Below are 20,839 nucleotides of genomic sequence, written 5' to 3' on the forward strand. Positions count from 1 at the left end.
TACCCTTTGTTTTTGTTATTCATCCCCAAAAACTAGTCCCACCCCTGTATAAACACATCGTATAACAAATGAAAGCTAATAAACGGGGCAATCACGTGACGTTAAGCGGGTACGGCTAAGTTGCCCCGTTTAGCCGCTAGAGGGCGTCAATATACTGTTTTGGTACTCTCCACCGTTTGACCTTGAAAATTTTCAAAATTAACCTCAACTGCCTGAATACCTTCTAGTTAATAGTACAAAAATGTAAAAAACTAATTACTTTTGAATTTTCCCGAAAAAATTTAATTTTCCGTAAATTTTACATCCCTGGCAGGAGGTTAATTTAGTTTTCTTGACAAATGGCGAATGCATCAAGTATAATGAGCCACTAAAATGTATCTTCTTGCTTTTCTGCTCTCCTGATGATCAAGAGCTCATTCAACTAAAACTAGTTTAAACGCTTTTTACGTGATTGTTTTGGTTTATGGATCTGATTTTGCCAGAGTTGACACGTTTCGGAGTCGGAATTTTTAATTTTCTTGTCTGAGCTGATTGGCTGAATTAAGGGCGGATTTGAATGAAAAGTTGTGCTAAGAAAATTTGAGACACCCTGTAGGTTGTAAGTAATTTTCCAAACGTTTTAAAGTTGGCCTTCGAAATTGTAATATTCAACAAATGCGGCCGTTAGTTTTATTGTCGTTTTTCGCGGTCGATTGGAAAATAAAATGGCAAAATTACAACACGTTTTACGATAAACTTTGCACTTATTTTTGTTTTACGTTCGTTGCATCGTGTTTGTCGCAATTTTGCGCGCAATTCTCAACGAAAACTTGGTATCGCATTGACCTTCTCAACTAACGGAGACGTTAGATAGGTCAAAACGTACGTTCAAGTTCAATTGCACCATTTTGCTTGCGCTTTTTTTCCCGCGCCGGTGCCACCTTATCTTGTATCAAACACCTTAAAACAGCTAGTTCTGAACAAACAGGTAACGTTCACCTCTTTGCCAACTTGCTAAATACCGTAATTGGCGGATTACTGCCTACAATGTAATACTTTGTATGTTACTAGTGTAATTGACTTCCCAGGTTGAGCAATTTTGTACCGGGGTGTCATAAATTTGATCAATTTTGAGACCCTGTCTAATCCTGCTTAGCAAACTGCATTGATAATACACTTTATCTTAAATCCGTTTGTTTATACTTTCCAATCTTGTCTCTCATGTTACTTTGTAATCAACTGGTGTCAGACTAAAATAGAAACCAAATGTTTCTTAAAATTCAACCAGTTCAGTAACTTGTGGCATTTTCCCTTTACTGGGAATGACAGCACAGTATTTGCTTTCAAAGTCCTGTAAATCACCTATTTTGTATGGGACACCCTGTAATTCACAACCGCTTTCAAGACATTTAGGATTAAATTTGTATTTCCTATATACTGAAAATAGCATGTTATCCCTGCCTTGAAATAGCTTTTAAACTCAACTATTATAAGAGGGACATCCTCTGTGTTTTACTATAATTGTGTGAACCCCAAAACAACACAACAAAATTACTTCATAAGTACAACACAAAAAGTGTACAGTTTCTCAGATACTTGACATGAAATCTGCATTTTCCTTACATAGGATCATGCTGTCTTAAATATCTCAAAAATGATGAAAACTGACAGAACGATACAATATACAAAATGTCTTATTTAAATAATATAATAGTTTTTATAAAGTTTTCAAATCTCAAATATACAAAATTTTAAGTACCAGAGGGAAAATAGTGGCATGTTAGTTAGCATCTAATAAAACATTCTACATTTTGAGAACCACTGATAAAAATCAAATTTTAAAAGTGCTTTTTCAGTATTAGATACAAACGTTTGAATTCTTATTGTCTTATTGTCTCATGTGACATTTAAAAATAATTTTTTGGGACACTGATTCATTTTCAGGATTCACGAGATGATGTTAATAATTTAAAAACAAAACGTTTGTAAAACTATAGCCAATCCAAAATCTAAAATAAAGATTATACGGACTATGGCCTTGTCACGCACTTTTTTGTGTGAAAATTACATTATTTTCCCACTAAACCAGATAAATCAGATTCAAGCTTGATATACAGTCTGTCCCAAATTCGATGCTCACCAGTTATTATTGAAGGTACAGAAATGTTTAAATTAGAAAAGTTTTAAAGAATTACATGGCCAATTCAAATCTCTTTTGAAAAATAACCCAGCATTTTTTGTTTTCGAGATATTTGAACAAAAGTGAAAAATGTTTAGTGGACAGCTGTTAAACTAGACAAAAATATGCGATACATCAATAAAATGGGGATTTTTTGGCCTATTAGATAATAATAAAATTAGGTATGGCTTCCATATAAGTAAAACAAAAGTTAGTGTCCTAACTTCAAAAAACAATGTCCGGCAGTTCAATAACCAGTTTGCAAAATAATCAAAAAATAATATTTTTTAAACAAGATTTGCATTAGCCATATAATTCTTTAAAACTTTTCTAATTTAAACATTTCTGTTACTTCAATAATAACTGAGCATCGAATTTGGGACAGACTGTATAATACAAAATTATCCAATTTTTGGCCCATAAAATGTTATTTATTATTAGAGTTTAGTAGGTTGGTCATTATTAACAATTCGGATGAATTTATTTGATTATTTTAATGTGTCAGTAGTGTCAGGCACTATCCGCGACCTTTTGACTTTATTTTCGGTTTGTGCGGTTCAAGTAGTAATCGAATATCATTGTTTGGTTAATTAATTTTGAGGACCGGTCACATTCATATAAATTCGCCGAACAACGAGATAGTAACGCGTCCGTGAACTTGTGAACAAAATTATATGAATAACCAAATACATAAGGATTTATCAGCAACCTTCAAAATTTTGAATATTTATGAAACGATAATGGCCGACACAAGTCTGGTGACTATTGATAATATTTTTATTTTATATATTTTAATTAATTACCTATTGCGTTACTTTAGCTTAGATAATTTAGACTTTGCTGTATTTATATAACGATTACTAGTATTAAAGTATTATCGCATTGTTTGTACAACATTTTTGAAAAATTATCTTAATATCCCTATTTACCTTGAAGGTGCACTGATAATGATATTTTATTTTTCCCACATTATTGTAATGGGTCAATATATATGAAGGTAAGTCAATTTTGTCAATTCAACCCTCATAATAATTGAAGACTGATAAAAAAATTAATGAAAAGAAGAATGCTTAATTTCAAAATACTACAATTACAATAATTCTTAGTTAAGTTTCTCACTCAGAGTTAACAGTTTTGCAAAGAAACACACAGTGGCTAAATTGGCAATTCGTGATTGCTAATAACCACCAATTAACCATCGATTTATGTAATGCAAATAATTGTCACGCTCGCCTAGTAGAAAGTGTTTTTACAGTAAAACAACCACACTGTGTATCACACGATAACGTCAATTAACTACAAGGGGGGAAAATTGATTTCATTGAGAGACACCAAAACAATTTCAAGGGTCAATGAATGTGTTTACGTTAACATATGCAATATGTTGTAAACGTAAACAAAATAACAAAGCTGTGAGAACAATCTGCAAGTTCGGTGGATCTGTCTGGAGGAAAAAAATCCCCATATGGTCCTCACACCTAATGAAGCCGTCAACTGATATGCGCGATTTCCGTTTGGGTCTAAATGGCACCACTTGCAGGATTTTTTCTGTTTACGGTCATGAGAGAAATTAGGTATTACGCCATAATTAAGCAAACCGTGCTCGTGGCCTTGTTTCAAGTCGATTTAGTGCGAATTTGGTTCAAAAATGATAACACCGGCAAATACATCATTTTTGAATGAGATAACATCTCCTTGAACCTGACCACTCTGAAAACACAGTTTAATTTTATCGGTTTTTGCGGTATATGTTTGAATTATCCAGCTTAAAAGTATGTTAGAACAAGAATCAGTGGAGCACAAAGAAATGCGACTTCTTAGACATAGAGGGAGTATTCGATAACACCTCTCACTAGGGAATAGACAGAACCACATAAAAGGAAAACAGGAAACACACCCTTAATGTGGAGTCTGGTAGTAGACAAACTTCTTGGAATTCTTACCGGGAACGGAATAACTTGTCTTGGTTAGGCTGACGACATGGCTAAAGGCAAATTCTAAGGAACCTTCTGTGATTTCGTAGAAAGGGAGCACTAGAAGATGGTGTTTATCAGTGGGATTGAGAATCAACTCATCAAAAACCACGGTGGTACCTTTCACCAGGAGAACAAGACTTCATCCGCCTCAACTAACTTTACTAATTTTGAACAGAAAAGCAGTTCTGTTTGACAACGTTGCTAGGGTTGTTAGGCACCAAAACAATATGTTGCTATTACCGATCAGAAACAAGAAACATTTATGTTGGCCGCATTCGTTTTCAAGCTTCATGGAGCGAGCAGAGCTTTTTTGACATCACGATGACGTAATTTAGGAAAAACATAATTTGCCCAACTGTCAAATTACGTCAAAAACGCTCTGCTCGCCCCATGGAGTGTGAAAACGAATGTGGCCATTCAGTATGGAGAATGCCAAAATAACGTGAAAATATGAGTTTCTCCGTGGCACCAGAATCAAAAATTTCAATCTTATCCACAAATGTGTCTGAAACCTGTTACACTGTTGCCATGTTGGGTTTTAACTACTTAAACGCAGCTATTAAATGTAACATTTTTAACACCTTTAATCGTCTTAAATTGGCCAGAAAATGGCTAAACAACTAAATCCCATTCAAATTCATTTTCAAAAACTTAACTACTTACAATAATTGTTCTGAAGTAGTAAAAACGTCCGGTAATGGCCACCAAATTGTCTTGGACTGTGTATTGGCTTCATCACTAATTAATTACAGATCTAAACCTGTAATTAATCTATTAAATTAAAAAATAAATCACAAAAAACACATACAATTCACGTATATTCTGACATGTGTGTAACACAACACTTCTTCCTTTTTAAAACTTGACAACTGTCACAAACAAATCAGTCATGTGATTTGCTAGGGATGTGCGCAGTAAAAATGTGGCTGTTAGAAGGCCTAATAAAATATGCTTATTATTGGCATATACTGGCGGCGTAGAAAGACTACATTATGTTACTAATAATGATTTTTCATTGAAATAAATAATGTCATTTTTGACGCTTGATGAATAGGCTTGCGTGACATTGACATTTTGAGTTTATTGACGTTTTGGCGAAGGAAATAAAGTTGTGGTTGTCACAATAAATCTGTCAATATTTTGCAATTTGAACTAAAAACTCCTAGAACCAACTATAAATCAATTAAGTTTAATAAAAACCCTAACATTTCAATCAATCAACAATCCTCTCCACTTTCTCTATACTTCTCTTTTTAGACTGCAAAACTCTTTTATGTTTATTGGAGTTCATATGAATTTGCCACTGTCGAGTTCCTACTAATATTTTATCGCACGTTTCGCACTTAAAGGTCTCTTCCATAGTGTTGGGGATTGATTCTTTGTCCTGTTTTGGTAGCGGTTCAATTGGGCATTTTGTTTTGTTAATGAAACTCTCTAGAATCCTGCAAGCTGGACTGGACACTTTGTCGTTCCATTTCGAGACGTCTGTGGTGTCCAGACCGTATATTGGAGGAACCTGTAATGTTGTATTACTGCTGGGTAAGCTGAGAGGTTGGGGGGGAGGATACCAACCTGTCTGTCTTTTCTAGCCAAAAAACGATTAACAGTCCATTTAGTTTGCTTTCTGGCGTAACGCCTTGTAACTAATTTCAGCACTTCCACACATTGTTCCAACACACCTTTATCTGAGTTTTTTTCCTCTTCAGGCAAGAGGAAATAAGGGGAAAATTCCTTAAAACCTATTGACTGGAAAATTCCTTTAGTATAGTCCACTTGCCTACACATATAAAGTTTAGAAACCAACACAACAAGTTTAGAAAAAGACATACATTACATTATCACTGCAAAGCTGGTGAAAATGTGAAAGCTCATCCAACAAACCTTCATTAATCATTCGATCCACACGCTCATTCAGTCTTTGATCAAGAACTTCCTACTAAAACCCTAAAGTAAGTGAAATGCTTAAAAAATACAAAGACAAAACACACAACCTGATTGCATTGCAACCACAACACTATAGCATTGTGAAACCTCAATCCACCCCCTGATTTAGATGTAGTACACTGTTCATCAATGATTTCACTGTGTTTTTTGCCTTTTTGATAAAGAATTTCCAGTGATCTATAAGAATTATGGTTTCACATTAATAAATTCAATATTCACTGAGAGGCTTTGCCCTCTTTAAGAACTATAACCTTAAAATTTTTCTTTGATTATTTGGATGTAATCTCTTAGCCATGGCAGGATCCAGTTTTTTCAACTTCTCATGCAACACATGACTGGGCAGCTGGTGCTCGTCGTTTGGCAACATCCCGCTCCCCGTTCGAACTATTTCGCCCGGTTCCTGGACCAGAACCTTCCACAATACTGATTCAATGTAGTAGTTGGTGCCACCAACAATAATTGGCAACTTTCCTCTTTGAATAATATCATCTAATATAGGCAACACCATGTTTCGGTACTCGAGCACGGTAAACCGTTGCTCCGGCCCGAGAATATTGATCATGTGATGTGGTACCAGAGCAAGCTCCTCAGAAGTTGCTTTGGCCGAAGCTATGTCCAATTCTTTATACACCTGAATAGTTGAGGTTTTTTGTGGCGGGTGAAAACATGAAAAATGCAAAAGAACTCACCTGCATTGAATCAGCACCCACAATTTCGCCCCCAAACTTGGTGGCAAGCTCCAAAGATAGTTTGGTTTTACCTGACCCTGTTGAACCTAAGATCACCACTAAAGGCAGTTGAGGGTTCATTTTAATGTTTAGTAGAGTTTTGAACTTAGTAAAAACCCTATTGATCATTTAATAGCCCGAAAACTGTAATAAATAAAAAAATAATAAAACATTACTAAAAACAAACAAACATAACCTTACTTTGAGCATACTGACTGACTAAATTTCTCTGTCTTTTTTTGTTTTAATCCATAAGAGAAAGAGAGAGCCGATAAATTAATAACACAGATGACAGTGCAACTTTGACATTTTCAGGCTCAGAAGTTTCACTGCGTTTTAACTGGCAACTCTTATCACTGTTTGAGTGAAGTAAAGGTTGTTTATGGAAAAAGTGCAATATGTTTTTGGATTTTAAAGTTGATTTACTGTTACAAATTTCAGGGCCGTATCCTTCAAATTGCGAAAATACTGACTGAAATGATGTTTCATTGCATTTCTGACTTTTCTTTATTTGCAAAAGCTCTTATCATTGTACAGTTACTATCTAGTCAATCTAAATTTCTTAAACGCAGTAAAAATGAATTTAGACCACTTTTTATAATTAATAAAAACTCTTCAAATGTTTATAAACATATTTATTCGGCACCTCTAAAACTCACAAACACCCGCTTAACACTTACAAGCTATTTAAAATCTTAAAAAAATATAATTGCACCAAATAGGTTTTTTTCTTAGTATAGATAGCAATTTGGAGTTAAAATTGCACGTGAGCATTATACATAAAAAACTAAATAGGTATTTACGCTGTACACACTTTTACCGAATCCTATATATTTGTTAGTATAATCTCTGAAAATCAACAACAGCGCAAATATAATCGAGTAAAAAAATAAACAATTAACTTATAAAACTAAAAAAACAGTCTTTTAAAAAAAAACTAGCCTGGACTAGACTTTTTACTTATATTTAAGGCTAAAGGAACGTTCAAGTCAGTTCCTATACAGATGGTCCATTCAATTATTGTAAATCAATTATTGATGGTCCATTTAATTGCACGTGAGCATTATACATAAAAAACTAAATAGGTATTTACGCTGTACACACTTTTACCGAATCCTATATACCTATTTGTTAGTGTAATCTCTGAAAATCAACAACAGCGCAAATATAATCGAGTAAAAAAATAAACAATTAACTTATAAAACTAAAAAAACAGTCTTTTAAAAAAAAAACTAGCCTGGAGTAGACTTTTTACTTATATTTAAGGCTAAAGGAACGTTCAAGTCAGTTCCTATACAGATGGTCCATTCAATTATTGTAAATCAATTATTGATGGTCCATTTAAATATTGTAAGTCCACATTTGCAGTAGATTTCAGCACAAACTACTACCGACTGTGTTGATATTTATTATAAACGCCTCACATGTGGACTTAGAAGCAACTGTATTTTGTATAGCTTCAAAATACACTGCTAAACAGACCTACTGTATGAGTATCACAAAACGTAAATCAGGATTTCTTAAAACTACCTAAAAAACTAAAATGGCAATGTCACAAGTTTTGAATAATTTGTACTAAAAGTCTTAAAAGTGTCAAAGAACATGGCGGTTAAATAAATCACAGATTAAAAAAATAAAAGCGAAACATACACATTTTTGCTAAAATATAATACTAAAAATTTGTATGTATATAAGTCTAAAAAGCTTGTGTTTTATTTGGTAAGAGGGATCAGAATCTGGGCGACAAAAACTTTCTTACCAAAATAGGGGGGCGGAAAACTTTGCCATGGCGTCCCTTTTTGCTAGTTCCAGTCACAGTTTCAGAGGATTTGCATTGTTGTATGAAAAATTTCATTTCTTCTTCATAGGTGGGGTCCAGCATTCTGGTGTATTCGGTGGGGACGCAATATTCAGGAAAAGTCTCAAAAAACTTTTTGTAGCCACCTTCAAGCACATAAACTTCAGGGTAAGCCAAGGCTGGGTAGTCTCCAGCGTTTCTGGTTCTATCTTCATTTCTGAAAAAAAGAAAACATCAATTAGTACAGGATTAAAAAAATGCTATAAAATCAACTCACCTTAAATTCCGAACCATAGTAGGGCCTCTTTGCTTTGAAAACTCACAGTGGAAAATTAGAATGTGCCTCTCATCTTTTGACTTTGCTGGAATGTTAAGCAACTCAAAGCAGTTTTCCATTTTATAGATGTTTGTGGCCCCTTTGATGTGCCCCCCTGCATACTCATAAGGGTAGCGGCTATCAATAATCTGTTAAACAAACACAAAATTAAAAAACTGTGAAAACTAAAATAACTAAATTAATAACTAACCTTGAATGAATCCACAATGTAATTGTATTTTCCATCAATAAGTCCTTTGAGTGTTTCTGGGGTAATGCACCTTAAATCTGGGTGTGAGCCAGTAACTAAAGGCAAGGCGTGAGACTTTGTAAAATCCCCAATCAGTTCTTCGGTTGCTGATTTTTCAACTGCTTCCTTAACGAGTTCCTGTCGGTCCCCATTTAAGGCGTACAAGGATTCGCTATTGCCAGACTGCGGTACTACAGATTCTTCCTCTTCAAGCAAAGCAGCAGCACTTTCTTCAGGGATGTCCAAACAGCTTTCATTTTGGGGTTGTGTCACCTCAACTTTAAAGTCAAAAAGCCTCAGTTTTTTCAAGCCAATAGCTGTGGTGACCGAAGGGCTTTCTTTCCGAGGGCTGCTGAACCACAATCGTTTCTTCGTAATCAAATTGGGGGTGCTAACAGCAGATTTATCAATCCCCTCAGTGGGGAATGTGAAGATGGTTTCTTCCGACGTCAATGGGGATGAAAGCAACGTTAAAACTTCTTCCTTGCTATCTTCGCTGTATCCTGAATCTTTAGAGTCCGGATCCACATAAAGACACTCATCTTTGACTAGATTTTTGGATTGCAAAGAAATCGGAGATCCAAATAACGCCATTTTGCCCGTTTTTTGTTTCGCGCATTCGCGCCTTTTTGTTTGGATAGGTTTAATAATACGCTTGAAGTTAGGCGTTGGTTAACTTGGCTTCTTTTGTTCATCTTTAGCTTTAGCAATACACGTTGGCTTTTGGGAAACGTAGTTTGCTAGCACTTGGAACGACTGTTAAAACACACGCGAGTAAATCACCGAACAAATACCATTTAATCGCGCTTAGGCTACTTTTTTTTTGGTTGTAGCGGAGTTTTGGCAAATGTAGCGGAATATTGAATAGCCGGTGGCGGCGAAGAACGTGAAACGGTTGGCAACACTGGCTCAGACCAAAATTTAAGGTTATAACATTCAAAATTAAAAATACACTACAATTTTTAAGCATTTTCAGACCAAAAACTCTTGTAATTGAAATAAGTTCGTAAACAAGCATGTCCCTGAAACTATTCTGTGCATTTCGAGTGACTTTAAAGACCCTAACACCCGGACGATCTTTGCTACTAGCCGAAAATGTCACATCCTGTAAACCCTTTATCACTTTTCGCCCCATTACAGCCCCCCAGAATTGGTACTCCTCATCTGCCGCGGATAAAACCAGATTAAGTACGAGTACAAACCAGAAACCAAAAAATCCAGTTAAACTTGTGTATACTGGTCTACTCGCAGCTCATGTTAAAGCAGTTAAGGTATTGTTAAATTTAAAGGCACTATGTAGTGTTAATAGGTTTTTTTAGCTCTTTTCAGTCTCAAGTAGTGTAGTAGGAATCACAGTGCAACCAATACTGTACAAAGAAATAGTGTCAACAGGCAATGTTCCTGTTATATTGGCTGCCTACTCATTTATAGGATTCTTCACAATAGTTACCCCATTATTGCTGCACATGTTAACAAGGAAATATGTCACAGAGTTGAGTTACAATGAACTTACCCAGACCTATATAGCTAAAACACTGAATCTACTAGGAATTCCTAAAGAGGTACATCAGAATTTGTTTGAGTGATTTTTTTAGTGAGTTGGATGTCTTGCAGACTCATTTCAAATTGGAAGACGTTCAAATCCTTGAAGTACCAGGGATGTTTGAAACTTTCCAAGCAAAAGGCCGTAGGCTATTTATAGACCCGCGTAGCTTCACCCATCCAGATCATTACATAAAACTGATGGGATATGATAAGCCCATGGACTTTAAATTGCTTGACAAGGAGGAGAACGCCGACACCGGCCCTAGAAGCCCCAGTTCAGATAAATAAATTTGTTGTTTTGTGATGTTATGTTATTGTTGTAATATATTATAATAGAATAATGAGGCTTTTATTTGCAAACACAGATTTAAGCTTAACTAATTAAATCAGTTTAATCCTTTTATATGTTTAATTGGGTTTAATCCAATTTATAAACCTTCCAGATATAAAGGGAGGAATGTTGTGATTGGTTTTGTTGTTTTGGGTGTCAAAATGAGAGAGTCATTTTTTAATTGGTCAAGTGAACCTTATTATCAAGCTAGGTAAGAACAACTTACTTTAACAAACCAAATTTGCCAAAAAACCGAATCTTGCAGAGTGAAAGACTCTGGTGTTCCCTTAAACTTGGGCTGGGATTTAGGTCCTGAAGATCTGATTCACATTCCGGAGCACTGGCTAGTTTTTCCGGCCCCCGATAAAAGCCTTCATTTACTCTTGGGCATGGTTTATGTGTTTTTCTTTGTGGCAGCAATGATTGGCAATGGTTTAGTGCTTTGGATATTTACTACGTAAGTTTGGTATAGTTGACTGGAAAACTTGAGTTGGTGAGAAAATTCCAGATCAAAACCCTTAAGGACGGCTTCCAATATGTTTGTAGTGAATTTGGCCTTTTGCGATTTTATGATGATGTTAAAAGCGCCGATTTTCTTGTATAATTCATTTCATTTCGGTTTTGCCTTGGGTCAAACTGGGTGTCAGGTGTTTGCTGGAATGGGAGCCTTATCGGGGATAGGAGCAGGTCTTTTTTAGCATTTTTGCTTGTTTTATGGGTTTTTTATTGGTTTTTTTAAGGTATGACTAACGCTGCCATAGCTTATGACAGATACACAGCTATTACAAAGCCTTTTGATGGGAAATTGACTAGGACCAAAGCATTTGTAATGATTTTGTTTATTTGGTTCTACACTGTACCCTGGACTGTTATGCCTATTTTGGAGGTCTGGGGACGGTTTGCTCCAGGTATCAGCAGAAATTACCAATTTTTATGTGATTTTTACGGCTTTCTATCATAGAGGGGTATTTAACTGCCTGCTCTTTTGACTACCTTACCCGTACTTTTGATAATCGTCTGTTTGTGGGAACGATTTTCACTTTTTCCTACGTCATCCCCATGCTGATGATTATCTACTTTTACAGTCAGATTGTCAGTAAAGTGTTTAGTCATGAAAAAGCTTTAAGGGAACAAGTGAGGGCAATCTAACTAGCAATATTTGTTTTAAAATGCAAATTTTGAAGGCGAAAAAAATGAACGTAGAATCCTTGAGGGCTAACCAGTCTCAAAACAGCGAGTCTGCAGAATTGCGGATCGCAAAAGCTGCAATTACAGTGTGTTTCATGTTTGTGGTTTCCTGGACACCGTACGCTGTTTTGGCTCTTATTGGAGCTTTCGGTGATCAGTCGTTGATTACTCCTGGTGTTTCAATGATACCAGCTTTGAATTGCAAGTTGGTGGCTTGTATTGATCCTTATATTTATGCGATTAGTCACCCTAAATTCAGGTTAGTGTCAACTGCTTTTTTTTTTGAGACAGACCTGTGTATTTTTTTAGGATTGAACTACAAAAACGACTACCATGGCTTGCTATAAATGAAAAAGACACTGATACACAGTCAGTGGCTACAGAACAGACAACAACAGCCGCCTAAGTTAATAAACATTTTACTTCTCACAATAATAAAGTAATTATATTGTACTTCTCTTTGGTATTTCCTATGGTACATTTCCTAGTCTCAATCATTACAACCTTTTTCCTCCTTTTTCAGTTTTATAATATAGTCAATCCTTTCTTCAGTGAGGATATCTACAATTTTTTTCTGGCACAAGAGCGCTCTCTCCAAAGGTAAATTTCTCAATTGACAAGCCACATTGTGGGTAAAATAGTACCACTCGTCTTTTAAGCCTTCCTCTCCGGTTATGGGGCTTCGATGTCCTACTACTTCTTCAAATCTAAAATTCTTCACTAAATTCCAAGTAAAAAATTTGTGAAAGAGAGTACTTGTCATCGTAGGGATGGCCACTAAGTCGACGTTTCTTAACCTCCTGGTGGGGTTCCTCGTCTGGTTCTTCCTTGATCTGGTGTACGTCAATGGTGAATTGGGGTAGTCCGTCGTTTTCAGTGTCCCCGTTCATTTGAGTCTCCACCAGATTGTACAAAGCAGGAGATTCTTGTTGGAAGTAACTCGAATCTTCATCTTCAGTCTATTTATGGAATTTAATATGAAAAGTTTATAAAGTGTGTGTAAAAAATACCTTAACGGACGGGATTTTGGTACTGTTAATGACTCCCTTGAGGAACCGATCGGCTATAGGGAACCAAGCCAGGTTCGTTTTGTACTCCTCCATGATATCCCCGTCAAAATTCTGCTTGGACCTTCGGATTTTATTTACTTCCTGCTGGTAGGTGCTTCGGATGTTTTTAATTTTGTTTTTCAGTTCGTTTACTCCAAAATCTGTAATTTTTATAGTAGTTTTTAGAATGGAATTGAATTTTTCACACTGCTTACCTGGTAGATTCATTTCCTTGATAATGTGCTGGATGGCTTGGTCACGAGCATTGCGATTCTTATATACAGGATGGCGGAAATTCCAAAGGCATTCAGCTTTCTCGTACAGTTCCACGAACCTGATGGTATCGCTTTCTCTCCATTTTTTTCCAGACGCCATCATTGAGTTTTCCTGAACAGTAAAACAAGAAACCTGTTTTAGTTTTTATATACAAGATGTTTTTTGGTGACTGCATTTGTCTGTCATTGTATCAGGAAGGTGAATGCGCCTTATATGTTTTTGGTGAAGTGTCTACCAATCTTGAATCTGTGACACACACCCTGTATAGTTAACACGTTTGGAACGCTGTGTATATGATTCATGTTTTCGAGACTGTTTTCTTAGAGTAAGATACGAGAAAGGCGTTAACTAATCATAAAATCCCGGATCTTAACCATCAGAGAGAATCGAGGCTGCATTGCGTCTTAACACAGTGTAAAGCCGACTTAAAGCTGTATGTATTGTATCTTTATGTGCTTGAGGTATATAAACTGTGTGCACAATGCGGCAGCTGAAGCTTGCACGGTTCAAATACCGTTTTGCTATTGGTTGGCTTGTTGGCGAGCGTGACGCTGTGTGTACGAGGCCTTAGCCCGAATTAAAGTATCCTGGAGAAAAATGCCCTGAAATTTTTGCCTACCTGGAATGTGTAATAATAAAATGTTATAATACAATGGACGATGGCGAAATTCCTCTCTGTAGGATACGATCGATGAGAGTCGACGCACTCGTACGGGGCCTGGTTCTAAAACCGTGCAAACCGAACAACTTCTCCACTGGCACGATGCGAATCGACTAGGTGACCTGGGGCTCGGTTACGAGGGTAATCGTTCGAGCCGATCAGAACCATGCGCGTAGACACTTTCTCCGCTTTTACGAGTGGACTCGTTAAGTCTACGTCACTCTGTATATCTGCGATGCAATTATCCGAGACTTTTCCAGACGGGAAATTCGTTCTGGAGACGAAAAGTCGCTTTAACACCGAAACCAATCCGATTCGTACGTCCGACTACTTTAATTTGAATTCCAATCACGGTTCGTAGCCAAAACTTTCCAACTTCCGTATAAATTTTCGACTTTAAAAGCGGATTCGTATCTACTCGTTTAGCGATTCGTCAGATAGTTTTAGAGCCACCCGATAACAGTTTTTTTTTTAATCCAGACTGAAAACGGAAGAAAAATGCGTCAACTGTCTGTACAATATACAGACTGTTCCAAACATGACCATGAAAATGAAGAATAAGATTGTTTCAAGTAAAAAAAATATGTGTTATGATCTTCACAACTACAAACCATTTTAAATTAACATGTTGTCTGTAAAATTTCCATTAAAGTCTATTTTCGCTTACCATCAATCTCAGCAATTATGACAATTCCCATAACGAAACAAATGTGTTTCAAGCAAATTTGAGTTCTATTAACATATATTGGCAATAATGAATTTATTTAGCATCCTTACTTACCATTAAAGCAAGATTTACGACCCTGTACCTATCTTCTAAAATGTATCATTTAGGCTTGGAGCAGGAAAGTAAAAAAAAAAAAAATTAAAGTTATTGGCGTACGCAACTGAAATTAATGGTAGAGCCCTTGGGGCAGAGCCTCCTGCGTTAACATATATGGTTTTCTACGTATTTAAACTCCTTTAGGGTTGATGTGAAGAGATAGTGTACTTATTTCGATCAGGTGCGTACCCGAAGGTTTTTGCCGCACTCCGTTAGGTTCCAATTTGGATTTGAGGGCGCGCCACTGGTTTTTAAATAAATAATTAACGTTTTGTTTAGCGGAAGCAGTCTTTTCCTTACCGATTACCGATACTCCATTCAATTTGGCCCCATAAGCGTTTCTCTTGCTAAATGTCTGTTATTACGGTGAAGCGTAGCCTTGTAGGCCTTGGTCGTTACCGGACCGTTGATAGATAACAATCAATAAATATCTTTATTTGTTTTCATAAATAAATTTCAAACTTAAAGCCTAAAAACAGAAAAATTGTAAAACATTTTCATCATGTGACTTAAATATTTCTTCTTTTCTGTATTAAAGTGGAATGCCACTAGAAAACGGTCTTCTCCACGTTAGAATGCTCCAATAAGGTGCATCTATCGGGCAGAAAAAAAAAGTTATGGCAATAAAATCGAGTTTTAGACAAAACTTTTGTCATAAAGGGGAAACAAACGTCCGGACCCAAAAAATCAACATGATATGAAATTTTTACCCTCTCGGCCGGAATAATCTTTAGTTTTCTCGAGTGTGCGTCTCCGGCCCCTTTTATTGGAAAGTCCCAATGGCACAAAGTATTAAAATCCGCCCCTAAAAATAACATTATTGGACATAGAAACGTACAATTAAAGTCCAGATTTATGTTACATCGACCGAGCGGACAAAACAAAGTTCCGGTTATTATCCGGAAATAAATCAAACGGATAAAGAGCGAGAAGGTACATAAATACCGGGTCGGTGAAAAGGTCGAGAGATTGTTCGGGTGACATATTTAGTGGAAATGTCAAGTTGTAACCGGCGTAAATGACGATGATGATCTATATACGTCCAGGGACAAGGTGAAGGCCTGTTCCGGTTAAATTTATCGAGCATTCAATTAAAATACCCTTAATTTTCTTCTCATTTAGGGTAAAATGCTTTGTAGGTACAAGGGTTATTGATTGAATACAGACCACCCCAATACAAATTTTATTTTTAGTTTTAGAAGAAAACTTTCCATAAGAAAGTGATATTTACAAAAGTCTACTATTATTCTAGAGAAATTTTATCTATACAGGGTGTCCCAGTATTACGTGGCTAAACAAACCACCCAAGAGTGTCTTAAAAAATTAAAACTTGTACGACATAAATTCTTTGATTTCAAATTGTTTAAAATAATACCAACTTTGCTGATTTAATGTTTATTTATAACTAGAGTCCGTATTAAAAAGCACTAAAATCGTGAAAAAAAGCGCTTAAAAAGCAAAATTCTCAAAAAACATAAAAATCTATAAAACCACAAAACTCTTTCGGAGATAAATTTTTTTTTACTTTTTTTGACTTCTAGAAATGTTTTGAAACTTTCAAACTGCTTTAGAAGCATATGGAAGATTTTAACAGTTTTTAAAATTATCAAACATTTTTTGAATTACTTAAGGAGCATTTGGAATGTTTTTGAACTGTTTCAAGAGCATATTGTAGATTCTGGAATGCTTTAGAAGCATTTGGAAAATCTTAGATGGTTCTAAAATTTCTTCTAGACTGTTTTGATATCTTCTGAGAGCATCTAGACTAGTTAAAGAGCATTTGGAAGCTTCTAGACTAGTTGAAGAGCATTTGGAAGCCTTTAGAGTATTCTAAAAGCGTTTGGAAGCTTCTAGACTGTTTTAGAAAACCTTCGACTGTTTGAGAAGCATTTTGGAGTTTCCTTAGTGTATTAAACTATTTGAGGAGCATTTGGAAGGTTTTTGGACAATTTAAAGAGCATATTGAAGGTTCTGGAATGCTTTAGAGGCATTTGAAAACTTTTACACGGTTCTAGGAATTTTTGGAAGCTTCCAGACTGTTTTGATACCTTCTGGGAGCTTCTAGACTAGTTAAAGAGCATTTGGAAGCTTCTAGACTAGTTGAAGAGCATTTGGAAGGTTTTTGGACAATTTAAAGAGCATATTGAAGGTTCTGGAATGCTTTAGAGGCATTTGGAAACGTTTACACGGTTCTAGGAGTTTTTGGAAGCTTCTAGACTGTTTTGATATCTTTTGGGAGCTTCTAGACTAGTTGAAAAGCATTTGGAAACCTTTCGACGACTGTTCTAAATGCTTTTGGAAGCTTCTGGACTGCTTTTAAGACATTTTACTTTGAACTTTTGGAAGCTTTTAAACTGCTCTAGAAGCATACAGACTGCCTTGTATATGGCAGTCTGAATGTATATTTTTGAGAGGTTCTAGACTAGTTGAAGATTATTTGAATTTTAAATTGAATGGATCTTAAAAATCACTGAGATATTACATTTTTTTGTTTCCTTTGACTCAGGTTTTGAAATCACCTGTCAAAAGTGTCAAAGGGAAATGGGGGGGTTTTCCTGTTAAAACTCACTAAATCCGGACACCCTGTACACTAGAAAACTGTGCTATAATACATTTTGATGACGAAGTAATTCAAACCAGAGGTTTTCAAACTTCTGCTATGTCTTACGGTTACGTGATGCATAAACGAAAAATTATACGAAAAAAGGAGGTTAGAATATGGCAAATTTATGCGCAGAGAGTCTGAGAATGACTGTACGACTACGTCATATCCGTTTCCGGTGGCAGCATCCTTACTTGGCCCGAAAAGCTTCCGTTTCTATTTCCGGGTGCTTCCGTTACCTGGAGCTCGCTAATTTCGGCCGCCCCCAGCCCCTTCCAACTCTCTCGTGCAGTGTCTGGCAGGGGGCTGCAAATATTGCATAATGGATGCCCTTCTTGCGGTTGTCGCAAAATTGCCCTCGCTTCTTGACGAAATTCAACCCGAGGAAAAGAATAAATTATTAGGGGGAGGGGGTGTGATATTTAAAGGGTGGAAGTTTCTTGACCTAATTTTTGTATTACTTTGGCTTCTGGGTACAGTTCTACAGCAAAAAAGTCACGCTCGTAGATTATAGGTTCGTTAAACATTTAGAGCGGGAATAATGGATAAAAAGGGCTGGTACAAGGGTAATAAAGTTAAGGATAGAGCCGCCTGGCTACAATCGAGTTTGCGGGGACGTATGCAAATTGGGGTGTTTGTTTCGTCCGTGTTAAATATGTAATGACGATCCACAACTACAAACGACCTTTTCGTATAACAATATTAATTCCATGGCAAATAGAAAATCGTAAATCTCAAATTAGTCTAAAACATCATCAATTAATAGGATTTACCCTTAATTGCCGAGATTGATATAGCAAAGAAAAATGACCATTTCTAGCTTTTTTTAGTTGTATAGTACGTCTTTTTAACAGTACAAAGACTGAAAGCCTGATCCGGTCCTGCTTAATCTAGCGATAAGGGCAATATGTTGATATTTGTTTTATTCGACCATATGTCACTACAATATGGCACGCGATCCGATCCGTGAGAAAAATTCGTTTCGTATGCTAAACCAATGTTTGTTTAAGATTGGAACGGTCCCGAATCTAATTTATCGGAAAATTATCCATTTCGGATGGCTTTATTGCATCTAAAATTTGTTTCGGGATTAGTTCGAACAAACCACACTCCAATTATGTGGTTTTCAAGTAAATTCACTAATAAAAAACAAATCAAACGCCTCCAAGTGCAGTAATTTAGTCAATAATATACCAATAATCAAAGTACCAATCAGACTAGACAGAATAACAGTCACGTGACTAAGAGGTTTCTAAAACTGAAATAGTCAACAGAAATTGTGTGAAATTTCTATGACATTTTGACGTAACTTGTCAAATAAGGGAGTAATTTAGGGTCAAAGCAAGGTGTGTCCCAAAATATGTGATTTTAGGGTGAAAGAATTTTGACGCCCTCTAGCGTCCAAACGATGTTATCAATCAACTCATGTGGGGACATTTTTGGAAAGCTTGAAATCTGCTCTATCTTTTGCTTTCTCAGTTTTTTGTTTTGCTTCAGGAGGGTTAAAATGGCGGCCTGAAACACTATTTTGTCTGTCATTTCTTGAAACTACGTGAAATTTCCTTTAAAATGAGGTACAAGTCAATATTTTGACAGAAAATTCAAAATGGCGGCCTCTAACTGTCAAAAAATACAACTTTTTTATTTGTCAAGTTACAGTTGACGTCTCGGTGTCATTTTATGTTAAAATTTCTCGGAAAAGAATCTGGTGCAGTCGGTTTTTTGATATCTCAAAAACTAACAGAGTTAGATCTAAAATTTAACATTTTAACTGTCTGTGTTAAATTTCTTTGCCAGGAATTGAGATATTAAATATTGATTGAGTGGAGGAGAAATTATCCAAAGTTTAGTTTAGGTTAGGTTAGCAAGAGGATGATGAGTTAAAAAGGCAGTGAAATAGTTGGTTTAATTACAAATTTTAGTTGTAAAATTGACAAATAAAATTTGTATACAAGGTTTAAATTTGCTTGAAACAAATTACATCAACGACCGGGATTTGCCGTTATAATCGAGCGTGGTTGTATGCAAAAATGGACCATAATGACATTTTCAATACGTTTTGGCAGCGTACCGGGATTGTAATGTTTTTTCTTAAATCAGGGCTACCTTGTATTTGGTTTAATACACCGAGCATCAAACCAAAGCATCCCCGTTAATCTCTCCCTTCCCAGCGTTTGACTGGGAATAATAAGGAAGCCGGATCCCTAATAGTCGGGAGTTAACATGGCTACATTATCCCACTTTGGCAAATGAATCCTCTTAGTGTGCACGAAGGGAAGAAATATACATCAGGTACCTAGCCAGTGGCGTGGTCAGAAATAAACGTAAAAAAATGTCTAAAGGTAGTACATGGGACAAACGCAAACTTGACACTTTTCCACCATTTTTAGGAAAAAGTTTGTAAAGGGGTTACAAAATCTGGGACGTCACTGTGTAAATCTGAAATCTCCACAAAGCCACATTCAACGCTACTTTGCAGGTAGCTAGGGTGCAGCAAAATATATTATATTATTATGATAAGCCGGAATTGTACGGTGGTTTCTAAGGCGAGATTTAATTTTCTTTTTGCTCCCTTCGCCCTTTACTAATTAGCTCGAATCCTAGGAAATTGCACCATATCCAGATCAAGTTTGAATTGCGAACACAAAAGGGTTAAAAATGGGTAAAACCCGTCTGAATAGAGACTTTACACACAAAAATCGGACACCATTACCCCTCTACGAAATCGGTCAGTTTAAAGGGCCGGAATTAATTAAGACGAATGATCTTTACATTCCTTTGTTTTGCGCCACCGTTTTGGCCAGTGGACCGTAACAGAATTAGATTTATTTCGTCTTCTCTAGTTTGAAAATGGATAAATCTCCCCTACGGACCTATCGAGTAAGCTGTTTTTCGAGCGAAAAATGATTGTTCGTGCACAAAAAAAAAAAAAATCACGTTCCTCGAACCAAAAATGTTTTAGAAGTCATCTAGCAGAAATATTTTTTATTTTTAACCTCACCTCGCTTTGACCCTAAATTACTCCCTTATTTGACAAGTTACGTCAAAATGTCATAGAAAACAAAAGATAGAGCAGATTTCAAGCTTTCTAAAAATGTCCCCCCATGAGCTGATTGATAACACCGTTTTAATAGAGAAATTATTTTGGAAGATATTCAGGGTGGCTACTTTTCATTGAAAACCCCTGTATAAAA

The 20,839-nt window shown here is 36.1% G+C and overlaps 5 protein-coding genes across 6 annotated transcripts; 2 read left to right on the plus strand and 3 right to left on the minus strand.

The window, feature by feature from the left end:
• Positions 1-4,933: 4,933 nt before the first annotated feature.
• LOC145734867 (tRNA dimethylallyltransferase) lies at positions 4,934-7,315 on the minus strand. Its single transcript, XM_081988487.1, has 7 exons — positions 7,008-7,315; positions 6,768-6,950; positions 6,330-6,709; positions 6,126-6,255; positions 5,964-6,067; positions 5,707-5,911; positions 4,934-5,650 (listed from the first exon to the last, which is right to left on the minus strand). The coding sequence occupies exons 2-7, from the start codon at positions 6,933-6,935 to the stop codon at positions 5,348-5,350; spliced, it is 1,290 nt and encodes a 429-aa protein (XP_081844613.1). The 5' UTR covers positions 6,936-6,950; positions 7,008-7,315; the 3' UTR covers positions 4,934-5,347.
• Positions 7,316-7,426: 111 nt separating this feature from the next.
• LOC145734870 (M-phase inducer phosphatase 3-like) lies at positions 7,427-9,790 on the minus strand. The gene is made up of 3 exons (XM_081988492.1): positions 9,132-9,790; positions 8,882-9,069; positions 7,427-8,821 (listed from the first exon to the last, which is right to left on the minus strand). Exons 1-3 carry the CDS (start codon positions 9,762-9,764, stop codon positions 8,536-8,538), a joined length of 1,107 nt encoding a protein of 368 aa, XP_081844618.1. The 5' UTR covers positions 9,765-9,790; the 3' UTR covers positions 7,427-8,535.
• Positions 9,791-10,045: 255 nt separating this feature from the next.
• On the plus strand, positions 10,046-11,056 carry LOC145734872 (transmembrane protein 70 homolog, mitochondrial). The gene is made up of 3 exons (XM_081988494.1): positions 10,046-10,441; positions 10,490-10,732; positions 10,785-11,056. Exons 1-3 carry the CDS (start codon positions 10,187-10,189, stop codon positions 11,001-11,003), a joined length of 717 nt encoding a protein of 238 aa, XP_081844620.1. The 5' UTR covers positions 10,046-10,186; the 3' UTR covers positions 11,004-11,056.
• Positions 11,057-11,138: 82 nt separating this feature from the next.
• LOC145734869 (opsin, ultraviolet-sensitive-like) lies at positions 11,139-12,687 on the plus strand. Of its 2 annotated transcripts, none has more exons than XM_081988490.1 (7): positions 11,139-11,257; positions 11,312-11,503; positions 11,555-11,733; positions 11,787-11,954; positions 12,008-12,180; positions 12,231-12,493; positions 12,544-12,687. In XM_081988490.1, the coding sequence occupies exons 1-7, from the start codon at positions 11,208-11,210 to the stop codon at positions 12,638-12,640; spliced, it is 1,122 nt and encodes a 373-aa protein (XP_081844616.1). In that variant the 5' UTR covers positions 11,139-11,207; the 3' UTR covers positions 12,641-12,687. The 2 variants fall into 2 exon arrangements, with proteins under 2 accessions (XP_081844616.1, XP_081844617.1); XM_081988491.1 differs by having other exon boundaries at positions 11,570-11,733.
• Positions 12,637-14,337, minus strand: LOC145734871 (uncharacterized). Its single transcript, XM_081988493.1, has 5 exons — positions 14,179-14,337; positions 13,499-13,670; positions 13,245-13,444; positions 12,991-13,193; positions 12,637-12,941 (listed from the first exon to the last, which is right to left on the minus strand). Exons 2-5 carry the CDS (start codon positions 13,659-13,661, stop codon positions 12,725-12,727), a joined length of 783 nt encoding a protein of 260 aa, XP_081844619.1. The 5' UTR covers positions 13,662-13,670; positions 14,179-14,337; the 3' UTR covers positions 12,637-12,724.
• Between the last annotated feature and the right edge of the window lie 6,502 nt (positions 14,338-20,839).

Source organism: Ips typographus, linkage group LG10 (assembly GCF_016097725.1).
Source record: "Ips typographus isolate SLU linkage group LG10, UJ_Ityp_2.0, whole genome shotgun sequence".
NCBI lineage: Eukaryota > Metazoa > Arthropoda > Insecta > Coleoptera > Curculionidae > Ips > Ips typographus.

What these genes read in the sequence shown, in the direction of transcription:
- LOC145734869 (XM_081988490.1), top strand. Translation starts at nt 11,208, where the DNA reads ATGAGAGAGTCATTTTTTAATTGGTCAAGTGAACCTTATTATCAAGCT. An exon ending in GAACCTTATTATCAAGCTAG is followed by an intron (nt 11,258 to 11,311) that starts GTAAGAACAACT and finishes CGAATCTTGCAG; the next exon opens with AGTGAAAGACTCTGGTGTTC. An exon ending in ATTAGTCACCCTAAATTCAG is followed by an intron (nt 12,494 to 12,543) that starts GTTAGTGTCAAC and finishes GTATTTTTTTAG; the next exon opens with GATTGAACTACAAAAACGAC.
- LOC145734871 (XM_081988493.1), bottom strand. Translation starts at nt 13,661, where the DNA reads ATGATGGCGTCTGGAAAAAAATGGAGAGAAAGCGATACCATCAGGTTC. An exon ending in CCAAAATCCCGTCCGTTAAG is followed by an intron (nt 13,194 to 13,244) that starts GTATTTTTTACA and finishes TTCCATAAATAG; the next exon opens with ACTGAAGATGAAGATTCGAG. An exon ending in GGCCATCCCTACGATGACAA is followed by an intron (nt 12,942 to 12,990) that starts GTACTCTCTTTC and finishes GAAGAATTTTAG; the next exon opens with ATTTGAAGAAGTAGTAGGAC.
- LOC145734867 (XM_081988487.1), bottom strand. Translation starts at nt 6,935, where the DNA reads ATGATCAATAGGGTTTTTACTAAGTTCAAAACTCTACTAAACATTAAA. An exon ending in TGTGGTTGCAATGCAATCAG is followed by an intron (nt 6,068 to 6,125) that starts GTTGTGTGTTTT and finishes GGGTTTTAGTAG; the next exon opens with GAAGTTCTTGATCAAAGACT. An exon ending in TGGCTAGAAAAGACAGACAG is followed by an intron (nt 5,651 to 5,706) that starts GTTGGTATCCTC and finishes ACAACATTACAG; the next exon opens with GTTCCTCCAATATACGGTCT.
- LOC145734870 (XM_081988492.1), bottom strand. Translation starts at nt 9,764, where the DNA reads ATGGCGTTATTTGGATCTCCGATTTCTTTGCAATCCAAAAATCTAGTC. An exon ending in ACATTGTGGATTCATTCAAG is followed by an intron (nt 9,070 to 9,131) that starts GTTAGTTATTAA and finishes TTTGTTTAACAG; the next exon opens with ATTATTGATAGCCGCTACCC. An exon ending in ACTATGGTTCGGAATTTAAG is followed by an intron (nt 8,822 to 8,881) that starts GTGAGTTGATTT and finishes TCTTTTTTTCAG; the next exon opens with AAATGAAGATAGAACCAGAA.
- LOC145734872 (XM_081988494.1), top strand. Translation starts at nt 10,187, where the DNA reads ATGTCCCTGAAACTATTCTGTGCATTTCGAGTGACTTTAAAGACCCTA. An exon ending in CTCATGTTAAAGCAGTTAAG is followed by an intron (nt 10,442 to 10,489) that starts GTATTGTTAAAT and finishes AGGTTTTTTTAG; the next exon opens with CTCTTTTCAGTCTCAAGTAG. An exon ending in TACTAGGAATTCCTAAAGAG is followed by an intron (nt 10,733 to 10,784) that starts GTACATCAGAAT and finishes GATGTCTTGCAG; the next exon opens with ACTCATTTCAAATTGGAAGA.